The sequence below is a fragment of the Cibotium barometz genome, chromosome 37 (genome assembly GCF_041138505.1).
Source record: "Cibotium barometz isolate CiBa-2024 chromosome 37, ASM4113850v1, whole genome shotgun sequence".
Classification (NCBI taxonomy): Eukaryota; Viridiplantae; Streptophyta; class Polypodiopsida; order Cyatheales; family Cibotiaceae; genus Cibotium; species Cibotium barometz.
In genome coordinates this window covers 12382595-12406331 of record NC_141082.1, presented here as the reverse complement: position 1 = coordinate 12406331, position 23737 = coordinate 12382595, and the positions used below count along the sequence as shown (strand labels likewise).

At 45.6% G+C, this 23737-nt stretch overlaps 2 protein-coding genes across 3 annotated transcripts in view; one reads left to right on the top strand and one right to left on the bottom strand.

Annotated features, from left to right (window-relative positions):
* Positions 1–23737, top strand: part of LOC147616955 (bet1-like SNARE 1-1) — a 38438-nt gene that overhangs the window by 6016 nt on the left and 8685 nt on the right. The window lies entirely within an intron of this gene.
* On the bottom strand, positions 15348–16577 carry LOC147616956 (uncharacterized). Its single transcript, XM_086776600.1, has 3 exons — positions 16275–16577; positions 16007–16168; positions 15348–15876 (listed from the first exon to the last, which is right to left on the bottom strand). Exons 1-3 carry the CDS (start codon positions 16575–16577, stop codon positions 15430–15432), a joined length of 912 nt encoding a protein of 303 aa, XP_086632726.1. The 3' UTR covers positions 15348–15429.

Genomic DNA, 23737 nt, shown 5'->3' with positions numbered 1-23737 from the left:
GCAAGTAATCACCTGCCACCTGCCTGGCTTTCCAAAAGGTCCCCGTGGAAAGAACATCCTCATCTACTGGAGGTTCTTTGTCCCGAATACTACAGTCTACGAGACATCAGAGCATAAGTGACCTGTTCAGTTTCCTCTGACTGACGAACACAAGAACCACCAACATCAGTACTGGAGAGTTCCTGCCAACTGCTGCCATCTACTGGCAAGCTATCTGTACCTGCAGTGTATCCACACACAAGTGGCCATTACCAGACTGCCACTCATCACAAACCTGAGGACCTGGGAGAGAGTGTTGAAAGCTTGTAAACTCCATTCTGCACTCCGCCTTCCCAAACCACTTGGCCTGTTGCTTTGTCCCGGAGAGCAACAAAATGCTCATCAAACGCCACCCGTACGCCAGTCTTGCAAACTTGATGCACTGACAACAGATGAAAACCAAGTGCCGGAACATACAACACCTTGGAGGAATGCTTCCCCCCTCTGCCATCGGGAACTATCTCCATCCTGCCCTCACTGTGAACTGGGATAGTGGACGTATCCCCAGTAAGAATATGACCAGAGAGCCTGTAGAGATCCTGTAAACCGGAACGGGAAGGAGTCATGTGCCTGGAAGCACCACTATCGAGAATCCACTCCTGAGTATCCGTTGCAGAGAGTCCTCCAATCTCCTCCCTGCCTGAAGAAAATGAAACATCGGTGTCCACCACCTCTAGGTGCACAAAAGCCGGAGTCTTCATGATTGCTGCGGAGGAATCTTCACCCTTCTCGGTCTTTTGCTTGGGACACTACCTCCAGTAGTGGCCTTTCTCGCCACAATCATTACAGGTCCTCTCTGCCTTTAGTTTCTCGCGGTCAGAAACGGACTTCTTCTCAGAAGACTTCTCCGACGAAGCCTTCCCTTTGCCTCCATCATAACCTTCCATATGCCGTAGTTGCTCCCGTCCAACTGACGGTCCACCGGGAACGTGGGGGGTGTCGGGATCTTCACATGTCTCTCGGCCATCTCAAACAGATCTGCCATTGCGGGGATGTACTCTGAAAAGGGTGTGTGGGTGGGAACAAAGAAGAACTAAAACCCGCAAGTGGCTGTCCAGCAAATCAGCCCACCGTCCTCTTGCTTCTCCTCTTCCCGAACAGTCCAAAACAGTCCACCAATCAGCCACAAAACAGTCCCCCTCTTGCTCACACAAATCCCAAGAACTATCTAGAGCCTAGGGCTCTGATACCATGTTAGAATACGTAGCGGAGATGATGACCAGATCTGAGACACAAGAGCAAAAACGCATGCAGAAAAATACAGCACAAGAGAGAGAGAGATATAGGCGTGTAACTCTGCACTGATATACACAAGAAGATCCCAGTATGATACACAAGGCTGGGGGCCTATTTATATGCCCCCATATGAGCAGTCGGCCTGCTGAAAAGGGCCTCCATGACTGCATCATCAGTCGGCCAGCACTAAATGAAGCCCACGACTGCATACATCCAGTCGGCTAGCAGTACAGAGGTCCGCGACTGCTGTTGGGCAGTCGGCCAGTCACCTGTCTGCTGATGGGTCAGTCGGCCAGCCACTCGGTGCTCGTGCCAACTCAGAACTACCTCCCAAGCCACAGAAAAAATGGGAAAAATAGGGGAAAAATGCGGGGAGTGAGGAAAAATGATAAAACACCTCATAAGGGCGGGCACACCCACAACAAAGGCCCTGGTGTATAAAACTGGACAGGAGATGACTTCTAACAAAAAGCACTTCTTCAAAATATTATTTATTTTGAACCACCAAGGGTTATAAAACCTTATGAATTAAAATCCTTTTGTACCAAAGGTTATAAAACCTTAACTTCAATTCTCTTTGTCCACTTCACACTTGGGGTTGTCCACACATGGGTTTCCTTATCAACTCCAAACTATTGCCATTCACATTGTCCACCATGTCCCTGTGCCCACCTGCATACTGTCCAGAGAAAAACACAGGGTCGTAACATATCACCGTATATTTGAGCGTACTTGATCGCTTTGTCGAGGTCTTTAGGTTCTTTGGGTTGCACATAGCTTTTGTACTTGGATTCTAAACCACACACAAATCCGCACAAAATTTGGAATGCATCGATTTCCTTCAATTTCAAAACTATCTCGCGATAGTTTGAAATATACTCTGTGAGTGTTATGCTCCTCATGGAGCATTTATCCCACTTACGCCATGATCTCTGAAGCTCATTCAGCAAGTAAAAATTTCTTGCGGAGTGCGCTCTCAAACTCGACCCAAGTGTGAGGCTGTCTAGCACTATCGGCTAGACTCATCCACCATTTGTATGCCTTAGCTGTCAATGTCAAGTGGTCTGAACCGTTATATATTTCTCAAGTGTATACCTAAGTTTATATAGGTTAGATCATTAAATATATTGATTGCGTACTTGTTGCGTTCTTTTTCCTTCCCCTCAAAGATTGGCGCTTTGAGATCTTTTAAGATGTTCACGGTCGCTCCGGATTGCATGGTAGATGCTACAGATTGCCTTCGTGTGGATCGTACGGAATCTCGTCGAGTAGAGTTGAAATGCACTTTGCTCGGTTGACGAAACTCAACAGGAAACGGTGCGGCTGTTGACTGGTTCCCCAAAGGGCCGTGTATATCCTAAAGGCCTTTCAAGATATCTCATTGGTTTTGCTCTAAAGTTTGGATTCTCTTAAACAACTCCAAGAGGGTTTCATGCGAAACCTCCTTTGCGGCAACCTCATTGGGTTGCGCATCTATGGTATCATCCTCCTTAATGTCTAAGAGGTCCTCATCTTTGTCTAAGTTCATTTGGGCAGTGTTCAGATCTACGTCATTTTCTTTCAAATGTGGGTCATCTTCAGCCACCATGGACTAATCTATGGGGTCGTCAAAGGCCAATGGTAAGGTCTGGGTCGCACCATGAGAACTACTAGTCTCTTGCGTGTAAAGTCGGGTTGTTAGTGGAGGATGAGTGGCCTCTGTCTGACGTGCATGTATTTCTTGTTGCATATGAGCAAGCTCGGCAAGCCAGAGAAAGGTGACAAGACCTTGGAAATGCCTCCTAAGGTACCCCTGAGGTCGGGGTTGGACTATCACTCAATGCCATGAGTGCAAATGATAAACGATGCAAAAAGAATGATGCAAAAATGAACACAAGTGTTGGGTTACTAGATTTCTCGCGAGTATACTAGCCGAATGTGATGTCGATGCCGAGAACGTCGTTGTGGGATCGAGGATGAGCTAGGTCGTCATGGGTGTCCTTTCTTTCAGGTCTTCGGCGTTGTGTGTGCTGCTATGGATGGTGCCACTCTCTTACCCAGTCCCCGAATGTTTGGTTGTTGTGGCTGCTTCCCCAATTTTTTTGTTGGCCAATACACACCTCCACAAGTTGGGTTGGAGAGCGTTGCTGCTTCAAGCGTCCACCTTGCATGTTAGCTAGTGTGGGCAGTCCGACATCACACAAGTGATTATATCTTTTTGTAATTCCAAAGGCCAACGATTTTGTGCAGTCCTATGGATACACGCATAGTTCCCAAACATGACACACACACACACACACACACACACGCACACACACACACACACATATATACACACATATATATATATATATATATATATATATATATATATATATATATATACATATATATATTCATATATATACATATATACATATATTCATATATATACATATATACATATATTCATATATATATTCATATATATGCTCATATATGTACATTCCTCCCCCCCCCACACACACACACACATACATATATATATGTATATGTCACATGCACGAAAACTTTGTGTGTCTTCTTTCAGTCCTAAGGAGGCCTAAGCAAATATACATACATACATACATACATACATATATACAATACATACACACATACATAGATACATGTATGTATATATGTATAAAAGCTTATGTTGAAACACACTATCGATGGTAAATTTATTCACTCTCCTCCTCAAATCCCTCTTTTCTTCTTTTAATCTTCTTCTCCCCTTTTATTTATTTATTCACTCTCCTCAAATCCCTCTCTTTTCTTCTTTTAATCTTCTTCTCCCCTTTTTGGTTTTTTGTTTTTTTTTATGTTTCTTTCTCTCCATCTCTCTTTCTTCTTTGTCACGTAGCTTGTAATGGCATGCGTGAGTCATCCGTAGCGGCGACAGAGCTCGACTGGACACGGAGTCCACACGCCGAAGTGCGTGTGGCGAGTGTGTCCGAGGTTTAGGGGTGAGGCGCTCGGGTCGGAGGACTGTGGGTGGCTGGGCTAGTGTGGGAAGGTAGGCTGCTATATAAGCCCGATAGTGTGGACACTTATCCACATTCCTCTATGGTTGGTGGTGATTAGAGCTCGGAGTCCTCCTTGGCTATGGCGGTGACTATGGCGACATAACATTGGTATCAGAGCCAACGTCCTCTCTCGCTCTCACTTCTTTGTATGCAAACAAGCTTTGGAAAAAGATAAGATAATCCTTATTTTCTTCTCAACGGTTAAATTCTCCAAAATAAACTGGTGGTCGTGGGATCTCGATCACCAACGATAGACTTGGGCATTCCATGATGTTTGAACACTTGTGCCAGAAAAATCCTTGCCATGTGGTCTGCCTTGATGGTCTTCCTTTCTAGAGTGAAATGAGCTTGCTTATTGAACCTATCCACAATGGTCCAAATGCCATCATTTTGAGATTTTGACTTTGGCAAGACAAAAATGAAGTCCACCGCTATAGTTTTCCATGGCCTCTTGGACACGGGTAGAGGCATAAGTAGTCTTGGACAAGTCAAACACTCAAATACATACTTGTCAATATCCTTTCTCATCTTGGGTAATAGAAGTACCGTTCCAATGCATGAGTAGTAGAAGAAACTGTAGGAAATTATTTCATCCCCAGATGGACTTTCTCATCCATATTCATGCTTGTATCTGACTCCATATGAAGCCTTGCATTGGCATATCTTAGCAAAGATTATTCAACATTTTTTCTACCATTTTAAGGCATTTTTTTTTGCTACAGCCATGCTGGCGGCCTGCTACAGCTGGCCGAGCAGCATACTGAGGCACTAAAAAAGGGCTGGCTCCCTTTTTCCTCAGATCATCTCATTTTTCAGCTTCTGTAGTGATAGGCAGCATCTACGGACCTCCCTCATGCTGCTCCACATGATGTACTACCTTTTTTGGTGATATTCAGCAGTGATCTTCTTTTCTCCTTTATGCTTGCTGGTCCATATACAGTGTTGTATAGTTCTTGCCACATTTCTAAGTGGGTATCTCAGCATAGTACCCATTCTTTCAGAAACACCTCTATGCCCTACATAAGGTGGTGCATGTAACTCTTCAATCACTTTTTGCCTCAAATCCTTGGTTATGCATAACCGTATATCCATTGTAACATGTGGAAGCTTTGGGAGTCTTCTTTCAGCCCTAAACACTCTTGGAAACCTTCTGATGCAAAAACGCACCATCTGATGCAAAAACGCAGGTAGAGAGAGAGTAGAGAGAGAGAGTGAGAAGTGCTGGAAATTTAGTATATACTAACTATGGAACAAAAAGGGTACATATCTTGCAGCCCTTGGCTGCCTTCATGAAAAGGTGGTTAACCCTAAAATCTGTCCCCTATGGGACCTCTAAGGATCCAAACCCCTAGTGGGATTGAATGATTAATTCTATGAGCACTTGGTGCCTTTTATAGGATTCTTGGACAAGGTAGGAGCTGGCCGACTGCTGGTCGGCCAGTTCTGAATACATTAAATGACTTTTAACTCAGCCGACTTGGTTATCTTGCCTTGTCATCATGCGCCTTCAGCCACCTTGCTTTCTGGTACAGCCGACAGCTCTTGTACTCAGCCGACTGCCCCCTGGTGCTTCTCCAAGTCCAACCTGGCCACTTCTGTATCTTGTGCTCCACACTCTGACTCTATCTGGTTCATACTATTTATCTGTTTGCCCCCTCTGGATCTAGCCCTGAGATTGTCCATGGCATCTATGATGCACATGACATCCATCATCAAATATCCCTCTTTCAAGGAATAGTGATTAAGTGTCTGACCATCCTCTAGCTTCCGCATAATCCCACCAAAGTCCTCATCATGGTCATAGTGATCTCTCATGGAATCCAACTCTCTATGATAGGCAATGGTCATTGAATGTACTTCTAGTCTCCTAGATAGAGCATATGCAACCATATTCTTCTTTCGAGGTGTATGGATAATCTGGAAATGAAACAGACATAAAGTTTGCCTACCTCATATGCTTCTCGGAAAGCTTAGTCTCAAACTTTGATGATCCGTTTTCATCATGAAATCAGCCTCAAGCAAATAATGTTTCCATTAAGTAAGAGCATGAATCACGACTAGAAGTTCTTTCTCATAAACTTGCAAGCGTTTCTCGGCATGTTGCAACCTTCGGCTCTCGAAGGCAACCACATGCCTTCTTGTTGCAAAACTTCCCCTATACAATCTCCACTTGCATCACATTCTACCACACAAGATTTCACTAGGTCTGGAATGACCAATACCGGTCCAGTAGTAAGCTTCTCCTTCAAGAAGGCGCGTCTCTAACGCTCACCCTATTTGAACACACTTCTTCTTGGTTAGATCATGCAATGGAGCGGCAATGGTGGCAAAGTTTCTAATGAACCTCGTGTAATAGGAGCATAACCCCAAGAAACTCCGCACCTCATGTGCGGATTTCAATTTTGGCCAATTCTTGATGGCCTCAAGCTTTGCTGGATCCATCCGCACTCCTTCCTTAGACATATAATGTCTAAGGTAATGTATTTCTTCTAAGAAAAACTCACTCTTCTTTCCATTGAAGAACAATTTGTGCTGTTGCAACTCCCCAAATGCCTTGGCTGAATGCTTTCTGTGTTCCTCTTCGGTCTTGGAAAACACAATGATGTCATCAAAGACACTGCTTGCATTCTTCCGATGTGGTCTAAAGATCCCATCATTCATGTGGTTGAAGGTAGTCGGAGCATTTGTGAGTCCAAAGGCATCACCAAATACTCATACAATCTAAAAGTGATACGGAAGGCAATCTTGTGAATATCTTGTGGCTGGATCTGAATTTGATGATAGCCACTCTTCAGGTCAATCCGACTAAAGAATGCCGCACCTTCCAGCCGATCCATTATATCAACCCTCGGTATAGGATACTGATTCTTGATTGTAATCTTGTTCAAGGCTCTCTAATCCACACATATGCGGAATGAGCTATCCTTCTTTTGCACTAGAAGCACTGGAGAACAAAAGGGTGAAGAACTAGGCTGCATCAACCTCTTTGATAGCAAGTCCTGTACTTGTGTCATAATCTCTTCTTGTTGTACTGCACTCACACGGTAAGGAGGTCGATTCGGGGGTGAATTCCATGGAATCAACTCTTATCACATGTTCCTCATGGTGTAAACCGCACTGTTCTTCTTCCTTTGAACGCCTTAGCTTTGCACTTACCTTTCTTCCATTTCTTTCCATGCTGTGGTGAGGGTGACCTAGAAGGGGAAGAAGAAGAAGAAGAAGACGATGATGATGATGAGGAAGATGAAAGACTTGATGAAGAAGATGGGCTCTTGGACCTTTTTCGACCATGTCGACTTTTCCCACGGTGGCTTCTCTTCCTTCCACGTGAAGATGGAGGACTGGGAGATCTCTTTGAGGGAGATCTCTTTGATGAAGACTTTTGATTTTTAGCCGCGTCCTCCTTTTCCCACCCCCTTTCTTCATTTGCTCGATCTTCTTAGATAGTTGCTCAAAAATTCTCATCAAGTCCGGATCTTGGAGAATAGTGTCCAAATTGGTCATAGTTTCTTTGACCATGTGGGTTCTTGGGTTTGCTTTCCACTTTTGGTGGCTTGGTCCTCTTCTTGGTGGTGAGTGCTTTCCATTGCTTGAAGAAAAAGCAAAAAGCACCACATGTAAAGATCATTATCCCTCGTAGGAGAGAGATATAACCTTCGCTCTAATACCACTAAAACATGCCTTCGTAAAGGCTGTGGCATGGGTACTTAGCTTATCTTCAAGAAAACAACAATTTTACGTGTAAAACCTTGAGAAAATCTGAAAATAAACAAAAGAGAGAGTAGAGAGAGAAGACACTAGGGGTGGAAATACTCTTGGGCCCACCCCCTCCCCTGTGAGTTACTTCCCTATTGGAGCCAATTGGCTAAACCCACCCACCCTCCATCGCGCAAGGATGAAACCTTGTCCTTGACCAGGAATGAGGAGATTATCCAGGTGTTGGAGAACAAGTTGGTAGGTTGTCGACAAGAGATCCAAGCAAGAAAGATAACACATAAAGTGGTGTCACATGCACTCTGTAGTGTAGTGCATGGTGACAAGATGACTCATCATCATCAGTGCAACATTGTATAGTATTAGTACTCTTTAGGATGATATTTGTCGTACGTCATGACCCCATTGTAATCCTCAGTCCAGGATATGTTAGGCACAAGCTACGTAGGTCATTCCTCAGCCATAGCGAGTCAGTCCGTTAGTCAAGTCCCTTAGCCCACTTGAAGAGATTCATTCATGCACGTAGAGTCAGTAGAAACCTTGGGGTTTGCATTAGAAAGCACTTTGCATATTGCATATCATTCATCCATTGTATATAGACCATTGCAAAAGCCTTCAAATAACATCTAGTATTTTTAGAATATTTATTAGCATTTATCTGGCATTTTTTTCATAATTTATAACATTTAAAATCATTATTTTACATGAACAAGTCGTGTAGCATTTTATGCTACAGTCGGCCAGCATTAAATGCCAGCCGACCAGCACTTGTGCATATAAATAGGCATGCTTTTGCTTCATTCCATGTAGACTTGCAATCCACGCTACCCTCTCAAGTGCCCATGTTCCCTACCAACTGCTCTCTATTATTCCACCAACACATGGTAGCAACAATCTGCAAGAGAGCACATAAGACAAGAGAACACTACACAGGGTATGTGATCTTGTAATCCGGTTCCTCCCTCCTGCTACTTGCTCCCATATTTAAGCATAAAAGCTTAGCAATAGCAAGTAGAGTCGATGACAGTGGAAGTCTTCGCGATGGAAGTCCTTGGCGTGTTGAGATCTTCGATTTGTCACATTTCTTCGCGACAAAAGTCTTCAAGAGGGTGAAGGGAACCTTGGGAAAGCTTCCCCTATGGTTCAACTTGAGAAAGGAGGGCTGAAATTAAGGTTTTCAGCAAAAAGACCAAAAATTACAACAATAAAGAGAGCTGTTTTGTTGAATTTCAGTCATTGAGGGTATGTAGGAGAGTGATTAGCAAGTTGCTGAAGGATGAAACGCTAGCTCAAAACGCTGAGGACTGAAGTGCTCTGGCTGAAGGCTCCAACACTTGGTGCTTGATTGCTAAATTCACTTGTTTACAATACTGTATTCATATGCATTGGTATGGAAATCTAGTCAGAAATGCCCATGACACTATGTACTTGATTCTCCCAAGATCAATATACTTTATTTGAGGGAGGGGTCGGCCGTTCCGGCTCATTGTGCCTCTCTTGTCAATTCAGCAATTTACTTCTTGTATTTGAGTAAGTGTCTATCAAATCTTAGTGTATTTAAGTGTATTGATTAGCATTGTGTTCAACCAAGTTACATTGGTATCAGAGCATACGATTCTCTTTCACTTCTATCGTGAGAGACGATCACCGTGGACACTAGCTATCTCTACACTTAGAACATTATGGACAGCCATACCATGAATGTTGGAGATGCTAATACAAGAGGCAAGGACAATGAAATGCATGCTTCCAATGCTTTACAAGATGAGCAAACTCATGTTAGGGAACATGAATATGTGGGACAGCCGTCCCGTGGCAAAGAGAAGATGCAGGAAGAAGAGTCCATAGTCTTGAGGGTTGAACTTACTCGTATGTAGGCTCTTCTCCATGCACAACAAGAAGAATTGAATCTCTACCGCCGCGAGGATTCATTGGTACATGACTGTTTGAAGGCCAAGAAAGCTGAATCTTATATGGATCATGCAATGGCAATGATTGCTCAAGAGTTGCACATGCAACAGAGGGATGCAACACGTGTATACTTGGCTCATACCGAGGATGCCTATGCAGAAAAGGCAACCATCCCACATGTCTTGGAATCCCCACATGTGCCCGAACAAGAACTTATGTCTAAGAGGATGAATCTCCATTCTATGGGAGAGGAACAATCAGTGACTTCACAGCCTCAGAACTCCTTCCCAGAGCTGGGGCAAAAGAGGAGATCATGAAGCAGGTGAATGAGCTTCTTGAGAAGGGTTTGGTTCAGCCAAGCATTTCTTTCCCATATTGTTCACCCGTCCTCTTGGTTCAAAAGAAGGATGGATCCTTTTGTATGTGTATGGATTGTAGAGCTTTGAATAAGCTTACCATCAAGAATCGGTTTTCGATTCCACGCATAGACGACATCCTTGATAAGTTGGATGGATTGGCATGCTTTAGCCGAATTGATCTCAAGAGTGGGTACCATCAAGTGCGTGTAGTCCCCGAGGATGTACACAAAATTGCTTTTAGGACAGCATTTGGGCTTTATGAGTATCTTGTTATGCCTTTTGGTCTTACAAATGCCCCGGCTACATTCAATAGAATGATGGATCACATATTCCGTGGTGGGTACAGGAAATTTACAGGTGTCTTCTTTGATGACATCCTAGTCTTCTCGAAGACCGAAGAAAAGCATAGAGCTCATTTGGCCATTGTTTTTGAAGAACTCCGTAAGCATAAACTCTTCATAAATGCAAAGAAGAGTGAGTTCTTCTTGTCAGAGACACATTACCTTGGGCATATTGTGTCCAAAGATGGAGTGCGGATGGATCTTGCAAAAATTGATGCAATTCGGAAGAAGAAGGCCGTGTTCAAATGGACTAATGTAGAGAGGGATGCATTTCTCAAATTGAAAGATGCAACTACTCATGGTCGAGTGTTGATCATTCCGGATTTGCAAAAGCCTTTTAGTGTGGAATTTGATGCATCTGGAAATTGCATAGGAGCTGTCCTTAATCAAGAGGGACATGCCGTGGCTTATGAGAGCCGTAGATTGCATGATGCAGAGCTATCTCTCGGCATTTATGAGAAAGAGCTCTTGGCTGTAACTCATGCTCTTACTATATGGAAACATTACCTTCTTGGGACTGATTTCACTGTGAAGACAGATCACCAGAGTTTGAGGTATTTTCTTACCCGAACTAAGTTGTCAGAGAAGCATATGAGGTTGCCAATTTCTTCTCTATGTTTCATTTTCAGATCTTGCACACCCAGGAAAGAAGAATGTAGTGGCCGATGCATTGTCACGAAAGCCGTATGTAGCAGCTATCTCCGTTGCCTCTCATGGGGACTTGTCTGCCATGCGTGATTTGTATCATACGGATGCTGATTTTGCTACTATTTGGACTGATTTGATGGCTGGTCGTGCACATGCCTCATATGTGATTAAAGAGGGTTATCTCATGAAAGATAATTACCTATGTGTGGTGTCTAACATGAGGCAAAAGGTTTTGAATGAGTGCTATGCTTCTCCATGTGCTGGTCATATGCCTACTAAGCACATGATTGAGCGGTATTTCTTTTGGCCAGGTATGCGGAAGGACATAGAGGCACATGTACGTGCATGTATCACCTGTCAAAAGGTGAAATTTGATAGGCAAAAGGCACCAAGTTTGCTTCAGCCATTGCCTATTCCCACACAGCCATGGGAAAGTATTACAATGGATTTCATTATGGACTTGCCACGGACCCAACAGGGTAATGATGCAATTTGAACAATTGTGGACAGGTTTAGCAGCGAGCTCATTTCTTGCCGGTCAAAAAGACCATCAAAGCTGAGCATATGGTTAAAATATGTCTTGCACAAGTGTTCAAGCATCATGGAATGCCGCAGTCCATTGGGGGGATAGAGATCCCAGGACTACAAGTCTCTTTTGGCGGGCCTTATTTGATAATATGGGCACCAAATTGGACTTCTCATCAGCTTATCACCCTCAAACGGATGGGCAAAGTGAGGCTGCAAATTCAGCCGTGTGGATCTCTTGGAATGTTATGTGGCGGATAAGAAGTCTTCTTGGGAGAAGTACTTACCGCTTGTGGAATTCGCATACAACAACACGGTGCATGCATCTACGGGAAAGGCTCCGTTTGAGATTGTTTATGGTAAGGTGGTTTTGCCACCCATCCTTCGCACAAAGGATTAGATATTTGGAGCTGATGAGTATGTAAGAGACTTTATTGCTGAAATTTGAGAAAGCAAGACTTGCAAAGAGGCGTGGCAAAGAGGGTGCATATCCTAAGCTTGCAACCAAGTACTATAGGCCTTTTCGAGTGATTGAGAAGATCAATGAAGTGGCTTTCAGATTGGCATTACCTAGTCATTGGCACATACACAATACTTTTCATGTGAGTCTCCTTCGTAAGTATGTAGGGCCGGAGCCGAGTGAGATGGTCATTGAGGATCCACTAGTAGTGGATGAGCTTGAGGAGATCTTGCAGCCAGAGCAGATTGTGTATCACAAGGAACGCAAGCTTGCTGCAGGCAAAGTTGTCAGGCGTTACCTTGTGAAGTTTAAGAACTATCTTCCTATTGATGCTAAATGGGTAGATGAAGAGTTCTTCAGAGATTGCCCGCATGTGCTTCAAACATATTTGGATTCTTTTCAGTTGTGGACAACTGTTTAGAGCCGAGAGGGATGTCACCATTTGGCCACCCAATTGGTCCACCCGTGCTTTCTTATCATGTATGTACATTGGACTGGTGTCCATGGCAGTTGTATATGCCGGGGATTGATGCACCATGTGTTGGTGGAACAATAGAGAGCAGATGGTAGGGAACATGGGCACTTGAGAGGGTAGTGTGGATTGCAAGTCTACATCGACAACCACTTGTTTGCAATACTGTATTCATATGCATTGGTATGGAAATCTGGTCAGAAATGCCCATGACACTATGTACTTGATTCTCCCAAGATCAATATACTTTATTTGAGGGAGAGGTTGGCCGTTCCGACTCATTGTGTGTCTCTTGTCAATTCAACAATTTACTTCTTGTATTTGAGCAAGTGTCCATCAAATCTTAGTGTATTTAAGTGTATTGATTAGCATTGGTTTAACCAAGTTACACTAAGCTCTACTAGACTGACCCATGACAATGCATGCAACATACGAAAATATGTCATACAACTAGCAAATCATCTAGACATGCATGTAAACACGAGTTATGCAGATGCATGTACATTGGAAATCTCCATTTCTCATAGCTTGTACTTGTCTACATGGTTGTAACTTGTGTGACACTGGTTAGTAACCAAGGTTTCAAGACCAAATGGTGACTATATTTGCTTTCGGTTCAAGAAATTTTGAAAATTCTATTTCTTTTTCCATTGGCAGGATTCCATATGAAGTAGCATTTGGGCTACCTAGCACAAGAGGCCTAGACTCGCTAGGCTAACAAAAGCAGGATAGTCGTGAAGTTTTTCGAGGGCGATCGGGTTTCTCTCTGAGTCATGAATCAACGACTGAAGCAACGTCACCACGAAACATTTTAAGTCCGAAACGTTTCATCTCGAAACGCAGAGTTTCAACCTGAAAAAGGTCTACTATTTGTTAGTATAAAAATCTCAAAATTACTCACATAATACATTACCACGAGTGACAACACAAATATAAAAGACATCTCTACTACTAATATTTAAACTTCAAATCTAAAAGTTTTGAAAATTAAGGCGTTTCACTTTGAAGGTTTCAGTGGGCATTTCATTGAAATGTTGAAACGTTTCATGCGTTTCAGAGGTTTCACATTTCAGGCTACTTGAAATGCGTTTCACGGTGACCATGGACTGACGTAGGTGCGCAAGTGATGCCCTAAACCATCTTTTAGGATTTTTAGACCTTTTTCTATCATCAAGAAAATCAGCGAGGTCTCCATGAAGTTACGACTATCGCCAAGTTGGACTATACATGACGTTTTTCATGTGAGCTAGCTCAAACCCTATGCAGGTCCACTATCATTGGAGGTCCCAAATGAGCTAGAACTCGATATCATTGACGAAGTGGAAGTCATGACTTCCGAGCAGATTGTACTCCACTTCTAGCATGGGTCTCACTATCATGTACGACAGTATCTCCAAATTCGAGAATCGAGCGATGCTTGAAGCAGTTTGGCTGGACAAGGAGTTCCTTTTTTTTTTTCACAGGAAGAAGATCCTGTTAGAAGTCATCTCCTGTCTTAATCAGAGGGCTTCTGTTGTGGGTGTGCCCACCCTGTATAGGTGTTTTATCATTTTTCCTCACTCCCCGTATTTTTTCCCCATTTTTCCATGGTGTGGATGGATGCTACATGTTGGCAGGAGCCCCTGGTGCTGGCCGACTGCACCTCATGTGCTCCTGGTGGCTGGCCGACTGCCTATGATGCAGTCGTGGAGGTTTTGATGCTGGCTGACCTGTTTTGTACAGTCGTGGAGATATTTTCTGCTAGCCGTCTTGCTTTATGCAGTCGTGGAGAGCCCTCAAGCGCTGGCCGATTGCATCCATGGGGCATATAAATAGGCCCCATGTTCCTCACCATTTTTTCATTCAGTTTTGTACGGGATCTTGTGTATAGAGAAGAGTTTACACGCCTATCTCTCAGTGTTTCTTGTGCTGTCTATTTTCTGCACTCTACTTGCTCTTGTGGACCCAAGTTTGGTTATCATTTCCGCTGCGTATTTTGACATGGTATCAGAGCCCTAGGCTCTTGATAGATCTTGGGAGTTTTTTGAGCAAGAGGGGGATAGTTAAGTTGCTGATTGGTGGACTGTTTTGGACTGTTCGGGAAGAGAAATTGCAAGAGTAAGGCGGGCTAAGGTGTTGGATAGCCACTTGCAAGTTTAGAGTTTTTTTTCCCACCCACCCACCCTTTTTCAGTTTAATCCCCGCGATGGCAGATTTGTTAGAGATGGCTGAGAAGCACGTGAAGATCCCGACTCTCCCCACGTTCCCTGTCAAGGTGGTTCCAAACGTTATGTACTGTACGGATCCGTACGTATTGTACGTTGTTTGGTACGGGAAAAAATTTTAAGGTACGTAAAAATACGTACCATTGGTAAAAATACATAAAAATACATAAAATCTCAGAAATTTCAGCCACCTACATAAAATTTCAGTCCATATCCACATTGACATATAAAACTTTCGAAATAGAGACACAACAAGGTCAAAAACCTAGTAATTCAAAAGTGAGAAATTAGAATCACAAAGTCGTCAATCATACTTAAGTTAATCGTACTTAATACTTAATACTTATTACTTAAGACAAGTTACATTGTCACAAGTGAGTCGTGACAACTCACAATTCACATCAAAAAATGATGAAATTTGAAAATGAGTCTATGAATAATGACAAAATGTGCCATGTCCATACAACACCAAATCAAAACTAAGGTAATCCAAATCAAAACTCATCATCCGATGAGGATGATGACCCTGGAGAATCAAGCATATAACCCTCCGTGATGACATTGTCCTCGTCATCATACTCAGGCCCTGTCATCATGGGCACAGGTGGGTGGGCTGCCTCAGATGTCCCTGTCCCTGTCTCTGCATCATCCTGCTGGGTAGTGTGAATGAGGCGAACGGCCTCATTCACACGTGCTCGAGGAGTCTGAATAGGCAGCTTCCCTCTCCGGACGCCTCTCCGGCCAGAACTCTCTGCATCTGCAGGTCCCTCATGTAGCTGAATTTTATAAGCCCGGGCTCTCAATCTCGTCACCCGCCTGTCTACACTCTCTAGCTCTCTATGCAGGAGGCAAAGAATCTCGTCCTGCTCATCTCTCAACCGTTGCTCTGCCTCATCAATGGTGGTAGGATCTGGGACCAGCTTGACACGTGTTGGATCCACCTATTCAACGTAAAACCAAAGAGAACGCGGAGTGTCAACGACTCAACTTTTTGTATACTATAGTTACTAGTATAAAAGCTATGTAAATGGGAGGCCAATCCCCATAAGAGAATGAATAGGATAAACTCACCTGTTTTGGGGTGCCCAAAGCATGATAAGCTCGTACGAGCTTCATGTTGGCCCTACAATAGACCAGTCTCTCTAGTTGAGAGGTGCTCAAACGATTGCGTATCTTTGTATGTATGAGCGAGTAAGCGCTCCAGTTGCGCTCACAAGCACCTGCTGAACAATCCTGCACTCCAATTCAAAAAAAGTGCTTCATTCATGTGAGCTCGGCAATTCCCAACAAGCTTCACAAGACTAGTTCAAATGGCATAGTACATACATGATATACATACCTGAGATAGCACTCGCAGAGCTATATCTGTAAGCTGTGGAAGACCCTGTCTTCCATAGCTTTGCCACCAAGTAAGAGGAAGCTTGGTGGCCTCTGGTCTAAGAGCAACAGCTCTAGCAAATGAGGGTCCCAAGTTGTTGACCCAGCTGCAGAGCTCCGCATCAATCTCCAATTGCTGCTCCACATCATACATACTATTAATGTACCTATCTCGTAAGGTGAGCAGCTCCCTATCATGAAAGAGAAGTGGCGTCTTGTAGAAAGGATGGAGGAATGCAGCCATCCCATGAATGGGGCAACTCATATACCCCCATCGATAATCCACAATAGCCAATATATCATCTCGGCTGCAAGAGTAAAATAAACAGAGAAGTAGAGCAATTAGTAAGTCAAGACTCAAGAATCAAGATTCTGTAATCGGCCATCAAGAATCAAGATTTTACTTACCAATTCTGTGTCAGGGACGTACAGGCTGCAATATGACTCTTCATCTGCATGAAGAGGTGGTACACTAAGCCCAAAGTGGAGCCCTCCATGTCTGTGACTCGCAGAAGTACAAATACTGGCTGCAAAGCCACTAAGAGAGTTTGCACATCCGTCCAGAGGGTCTCATCCAGTATCCGTCTCTGTATGTATTTGGTGGGCTCTGTCTGTGAATGATACATATCTCTCCACTTTGGATCCACAACTATCTGTAATAGTGGATCTCTCAATTTGAAAAGCCTGTGTAGCACCAAATACATATAGGCAAATCTTGTCTTGGATGGCCGCACCATATCTAGGTTGCTGTGGCTCCTAAAGATAGCCAATGCCTGCTGCTTCTTTCTGAAAAATGTAGTAATCTTCGTGGCATCAGAAACTGTGGGTTGCACCCAACTCAGCTTGCCTATGTCCTCCATAAGCAAATCAAGGCAATGGGCTGCACATGGAGTCCACACAATGCGAGGAAACTCCGCCTCCACCATGCCTCCCATTGCCTTGCAATTCGCAGCATTGTTTGTTACAACCTGCACCACATTCTCTGGACCAACCTCAACAATTGCCTGGCGAATATGCTCGTAGATACTCTCAGCAGTGATGCGTTCGCCTGCCTTCCCAGCATCCACAGTGCGTAAGAAATACGTACCAAGACATGAAGAGACAAGAATATTGATGATGTGTCGTCGCCGTGTGTCACTCCAGCCATCCGAAATGATAGTGCAACCAAATTGTTGCCAACCTGCTTTCACTGGCACCAATGCCTTGTCTATCAAGGGCTTTTGCTCATCAAGCATCGTGGTGCGCATCTTTTTGTACTCAAGCCCTGACCATGACTCCGTGTGTCCAACCTGGGCTATAGCTCTGACCATCCTCTTCCATTGGTTAGTCCTCAAAACATTGAAGGAGATATTGCACTCTATGAGAGTGCGAGCAATCTCCATCTCAGCCACCTTTTGCCTTTCTTTGACCCAAGACTGTGCATGCACACGAGAAGGCAAGGTGGTTTGCCTTTCCGTATGTGTATCACCCTCATTCTCATCTTGCATGACAGAAGGCCTCTTTTTGGCAGACGATGCCTGCTCAGAAGAGGCAGGCTAAATTTCATCAACCTGCGTGGATGGACCGGCCAAGTCCCCAAGAAGAGCATCATGAAGCGCATCCTGTGTCTCTTGTGTGCCTCTTCCTCTTCCAGCTGCCCCCATTGCAGGGAAATTTTCAGCAATCAACTGATCTCTCAATGCTTCTGGCACTCTCTTGCACCCTGCACAATTGTTGGTGGTGCCAATGCTTGTGAGGTGCTTGATGACACGAGTAATTGTACTCGTGAGGGTGAAATTGCAGTACCTGCACTGCCATTGTCGAGTGCCACTACCTGCCTGCCCTGGAGTAGTCACAATGCGAATGACGTTTGTGTGCTCCTTCGAGTATGGGTTCTCTCGCTTCGGCATGATTGCTCTGACAAATTCAATGCACAATGCCATACAATTTCAATTAGGATTCAGCAATCGTGCAATGCATAATATTTAGTGGGCAGCTCAGCTGAGAGTGAGAGTGAGAGTGAGAGTGAGAGTGAGAGTGAGAGTGAGAGTGAGAGTGAGAGTGAGAGTGAGAGTGAGAGGCTGAGAGCTCAGTGCATGGTCCACAGATGGTGGCCTAAGGCTCTGAGAGAGAGAGAGAGAGAGAGAGAGAGAGAGAGAGAGAGAGAGTTATGTTGCTGCCTTGGGGGCCTGAGCAAGCGTGGGTGGCGAAAGGGGGCGAGAGCAGGCGAACTCAGAAGATGGTGAAGCAAAGGGAAGGCGGTGGCAACAAGGAACACAGAAGATGGCGAAGCAAAGGGTGGCAACAGTAGCGGAGAGAGAAAGAGAGAGAGAGAGAGAGCAAGGGTGGGTGGGGAAAGGGGGCGAGAGCAGGCGAACTCAGAAGATGGCGAAGCAAAGGGAAGGCGGTGGCAACAAGGAACACAGAAGATGGCGAAGCAAAGGGAAGGCGGTGGCAACAGTAGCGGAGAGAGAAAGAGAGAGAGAGAGAGCAAGGGTGGGTGGGGAAAGGGGGCGAGAGCAGGCGAACTCAGAAGATGGCGAAGCAAAGGGAAGGCGGTGGCAACAAGGAACACAGAAGATGGCGAAGCAAAGGGAAGTCGGTGGCAACAGCAGCGGAGAGAGAAAGAGAGAGAGAGAGCAAGGGTGGGTGGGGAAAGGGGGCGAGAGCAGGCGAACTCAGAAGATGGCGAAGCAAAGGGAAGGCGGTGGCAACAAGGAACACAGAAGATGGCGAAGCAAAGGGAAGGCGGTGGCAACAGTAGCGGAGAGAGAAAGAGAGAGAGAGAGAGCAAGGGTGGGTGGGGAAAGGGGGCGAGAGCAGGCGAACTTAGAAGATGGCGAAGCAAAGGGAAGGCGGTGGCAACAAGGAACACAGAAGATGGCGAAGCAAAGGGAAGTCGGTGGCAACAGTAGCGGAGAGAGAAAGAGAGAGAGAGAGAGAACAAGGGTGGGTGGGGAAAGGGGGCGAGAGCAGGCAAACTCAGAAGATGGCGAAGCAAAGGGAAGGCGGTGGCAACAAGGAACACAGAAGATGGCGAAGCAAAGGGAAGGCAGTGGCAACAGTAGCGGAGAGAGAAAGAGAGAGAGAGAGCAAGGGTGGGTGGGGAAAGGGGGCGAGAGCAGGCGAACTCAGAAGATGGCGAAGCAAAGGATGGCGAAGCAAAGGGAAGGCGGTGGCAACAGTAGCGGAGAGAGAAAGAGAGAGAGAGAGCAAGGGTGGGTGGGGAAAGGGGGCGAGAGCAGGCGAACTCAGAAGATGGCGAAGCAAAGGGAAGGCGGTGGCAACAAGGAACACAAAAGATGGCGAAGCAAAGGGAAGGCGGTGGCGATAGTAGCGGAGAGAGAAAGAGAGAGAGAGAGAGAGCAAGGGTGGGTGGGGAAAGGGGGCGAGAGCAGGCGAACTCAAAAGATGGCGAAGCAAAGGGAAGGCGGTGGCAACAGTAGCGGAGAGAGAGAGAGCAAGGGTGGGTGGGGAAAGGGGGCGAGAGCAGGCGAACTCAGAAGATGGCGAAGCAAAGGGAAGGCGGTGGCAACAAGGAACACAGAAGATGGCGAAGCAAAGGGAAGTCGGTGGCAATAGTAGCGGAGAGAGAAAGAGAGAGAGAGAGAGAACAAGGGTGGTGGGGAAAGGGGGCGAGAGCAGGCAAACTCAGAAGATGGCGAAGGAAAGGGAAGGCGGTGGCAACAAGGAACACAGAAGATGGCGAAGCAAAGGGAAGGCGGTGGCTACAGTAGCGGAGAGAGAAAGAGAGAGAGAGAGCAAGGGTGGGTGGGGAAAGGGGGCGAGAGCAGGCGAACTCAGAAGATGGCGAAGCAAAGGGAAGGCGGTGGCTACAAGGAACACAGAAGATGGCGAAGCAAAGGGAAGGCGGTGGCAACAGTAGCGGAGAGAGAAAGAGATAGAGAGAGCAAGGGTGGGTGGGGAAAGGGGGCGAGAGGAGGCGAACTCAGAAGATGGTGAAGCAAAGGGAAGGCGGTGGCAACAAGGAACACAGAAGATGGCGAAGCAAAGGGAAGGCGGTGGCAACAAGGAACACAGAAGATGGCGAAGCAAAGGGAAGGCGGTGGCAACAGTAGCGGAGTCATGGTGGCTGTAGATAAGTGAATAAAATAGAAGAAAAATCAACCATCCATACCTTTCTTATCAAAGGAGGTGAATTCTCCTTGACTGTATTTCTCAGATTTTGTGCAGATCATGGCATCAAGAGGGAACTGGCCAATACAGGATCGCCTTCGGAGAATGGAGTTGTAGAACGCAAGAACAGGACTGTGGTGGAGATGGCGAGGACCATGCTAGAGCATTGTGATCTTCCTCGTCCACTTTGGGGAGAGGTTGTGGCAACGGATGTCCATACCCTCAACTGATCTCCGATGACTTCAATACCTCATATGACTCCATTTGAGGCATACTTTGGTAGGAAACTTGATGTCTCGCACTTCCATGTTTTTGGGAGTGATGCGTATGTACATATTCCGAAGAAGCAGAGGGGGAAGCTTGACTCCAAGTCCCGCAAGCTTGTATTTGTGGAGTATAATTCTCTTTCCAAGGGATACAGATTGTATGATCCAGACAGGAACGAGATTGTTGTCAGCCGGGATGTGGTCTTTGACAAGCATGTTCCAGTATCCATTGTCGAGGAGCCGCCACTTCTTGGGGATCCAGAGGAGTCTGATGATGATTCCCAGACCATTATTCCAATTGATCAACCTCAGTCAGTACAGGAGGTTGAGCCCGCAGCTGGAGTAGAGCCCCCGCAACCACAAGAGGCTCCATGATCTGTTCGAGTACCTAGGTGGTTGTTGGACACCCTTCGGGAGTCAAGTGTCACGGAGTTACCCTCCGAGTGGACCACAGAGGACGGCCCTCAAAGATCACACAGAGTCCGAGATAAAAGCAATACAGCGGAGCTTCTTCAGGTAAACTATGCTCTGATGTCTCGTATTATGCGGGACAAAGAGCCCACTTCCGTCATGGAAGCCCTTTCACAGGATACTTGGAGGAAAGCCATGCAGGTGGAACTTGATGCCATCGAGAAGAACAACACATGGGAGTTGGTACCGAGGCCGTCGAAACGGTCAGTCATTGGTGTCAAATGGGTCTTTAAGACCAAATATGCATCTGATGGGTCGGTGGACAAACACAAAGCCAGACTTGTGGCTAAAGGTTATGCTCAGCGGCCAGGCATCGACTACGAGGATACCTTTGCACTGACAGCACGGATGTCCACGATTCGGACCGTTCTTGCCCTTGCTTCTTCTCAGAGGTGGCCCGTGTATCAAATGGATGTAAAATCTGCGTTCCTTAATGGTGATCTGCAGGAGGAGGTGTATGTTGAGCAGCCTCCAGGCTTTGTTGTTCCAGGATCAGAAGGGATGGTTTACAGGTTACGTAAGGCCTTGTATGGTCTTAAGCAGGCTCCCAGGGCTTGGAGTTAGAAGATGTTGGGGTAAAGGCGTTATGCCCACCCTTATAGTGTGTACAAGCCCATAAGTTATAGTACATAGTACACTTAGTACTTTTAATGTACTAAGTGCACTATGTGTACTAGTGCAATATACATGTGTGATAGGGGAGTCACACACTCATGCTTTTTTTGATGAGTTGACTTATCCCCACAACTCTCTCTCTCTCTCCCTTGCTTCTCTGTGTATGTCTCCCATGAATGAACTCTAAACCCTAATTCAGGTTCCTTCTCCCATCAACTGGTATCAGAGCTTTGGTCTCCAGATTTTTCTCCAGGTTCTCCTCCCTCTTCTACTCTGCTGGTCGCCTGCTCTTGGGCCTTTTGATTCCTTGGTCGCAGGGGCTGGCCAGATAGTGCCTGTGTGTTAAGAGGCGTAGCCATCCAGTCATCGCAGCAAACAGGGAACCCAGGCATATAGCGTGGAACTGGTGAGCAGTGGAGCGAGTGAACGAAGGCAGCAGGTCAGTTCCCACAGACGGCGCCAGAAGAAGTAGCGATTCACCATAGCGCTTGGCGAAGGCTAGCGTGGCGTCAAGCTTGGAGGCGATCCAGTGACAAAGCGTCGACACAAGGCGTGTAGCGTGGCTGAGGACCAGAACCATAGCCACGCGTCATCGCTTGCAGCAAGTCGCCTAGCTGGCGCAGCAAATTAAACTCGTAGCGCTGGGCGTCGGCTGGTGCTAAGCGAAGGCAGCGCTGGCCCTTCAGCGCTGAGCAGCAGACGCCAACGGGGCCCTTCGAGCAACATCGTAATGGCTGCTGCAGCCAGGCGCCTCCTGTAAGGCCACGCTCAGAGCATATAGCCAGCAAAGAGGTGTCTCAACAGCCTCGTGTCCTTTTCAGCAGGAGCATCAGCATCAACATCAGCAAGAAGTGCCCCCTCCCCTCACCTGCACAGAGCCGAAGCAGATTCCTGCAACAAAAATTCAGCCTGCAAATTGGATTAAAATCAGAAAAATTATAAGGTATTTTCCTCAATTTTTTTTTGGGATTTGCAATTGAGCAAGTACAATCAGCAATTGAGCAAGTACAATCAGCAATTGAGCAGGTACAGGTGCCCAATTGCTCAATTTTTGAGCAAAATTGGCAAAATTGGGTGACATTGGTCACAATCAGGATCAATTTGCAGGAAATTGGTCAAATCAGGATCAATTTGCAGGAAATTGGATGTCGAAATTTGGGGCTTTTGATGTAATTGTGCAATTAAGCACTCATACATGCTGTATGATGTGAAAAATCGCACATTTGGGCAAAATCGCAGCAAATTGCAGTGCAAATCAAGGGGCTTTTGTGCCGATTTGGTTGATTTGCATGCAGGCAATCGCATTTGATGCTGTGGTTAATGTGCTGATGCCTTACAAGCACTCAATGTGCCTGTAAATCAAGGGGCTTTCATGTATTTGATGTATATGAGGCCAGGGGGAAGCATCGTGAACACTCTGGATGCCTTCATGTGCGCCAATGTACCATGCATGATTAGAAATTGATCTCAAATCAAGGGGCTTTTCAAGTTTGTATGCTTGTTGAGCTTGGCAAAGCAGCAGGCGAGACTTTTATGCCTTGAATCCTCAAAAATCAGCTTGCAGTCAAGGGGCTTTTGCCCAATTTCTGTTCGGGACTGTTTTATGCAGTGTACAGGACTGTAAAAGTCTGATTTTTACTCATTTGGACAGCCAGGAGAGCATTTATTGCTACTGTACCTGCTGGTACAGATTTGGTACAGATTTGTACATGTTTTGTCATGGCTGTACATTGTTTTGAGTGATCAAAAGGTTCACATTCAGCTGCTGAAATTGCCGGTACAGGTTTGGTACATCATTGGTGAGCGCTTAGTATTGCTGTACAGTACTTTGGAAGGGCAAAAGAGCACATTTAAGGTGCTGTCCAAAATCTGCAGCAACCAGATTTTGGTGTTTTCATCACAAAAAGTGGGAGAAAAGTTGCATTCTTGCTTCCGCAGTGGGAGATAAAGCTTGGGA

What these genes read in the sequence shown, in the direction of transcription:
- LOC147616956 (XM_086776600.1), bottom strand. Translation starts at nt 16,577, where the DNA reads ATGAGTTGCCCCATTCATGGGATGGCTGCATTCCTCCATCCTTTCTAC. An exon ending in CTCTGCGAGTGCTATCTCAG is followed by an intron (nt 16,169 to 16,274) that starts GTATGTATATCA and finishes ATTGGAGTGCAG; the next exon opens with GATTGTTCAGCAGGTGCTTG. An exon ending in CTTTGGGCACCCCAAAACAG is followed by an intron (nt 15,877 to 16,006) that starts GTGAGTTTATCC and finishes TACGTTGAATAG; the next exon opens with GTGGATCCAACACGTGTCAA.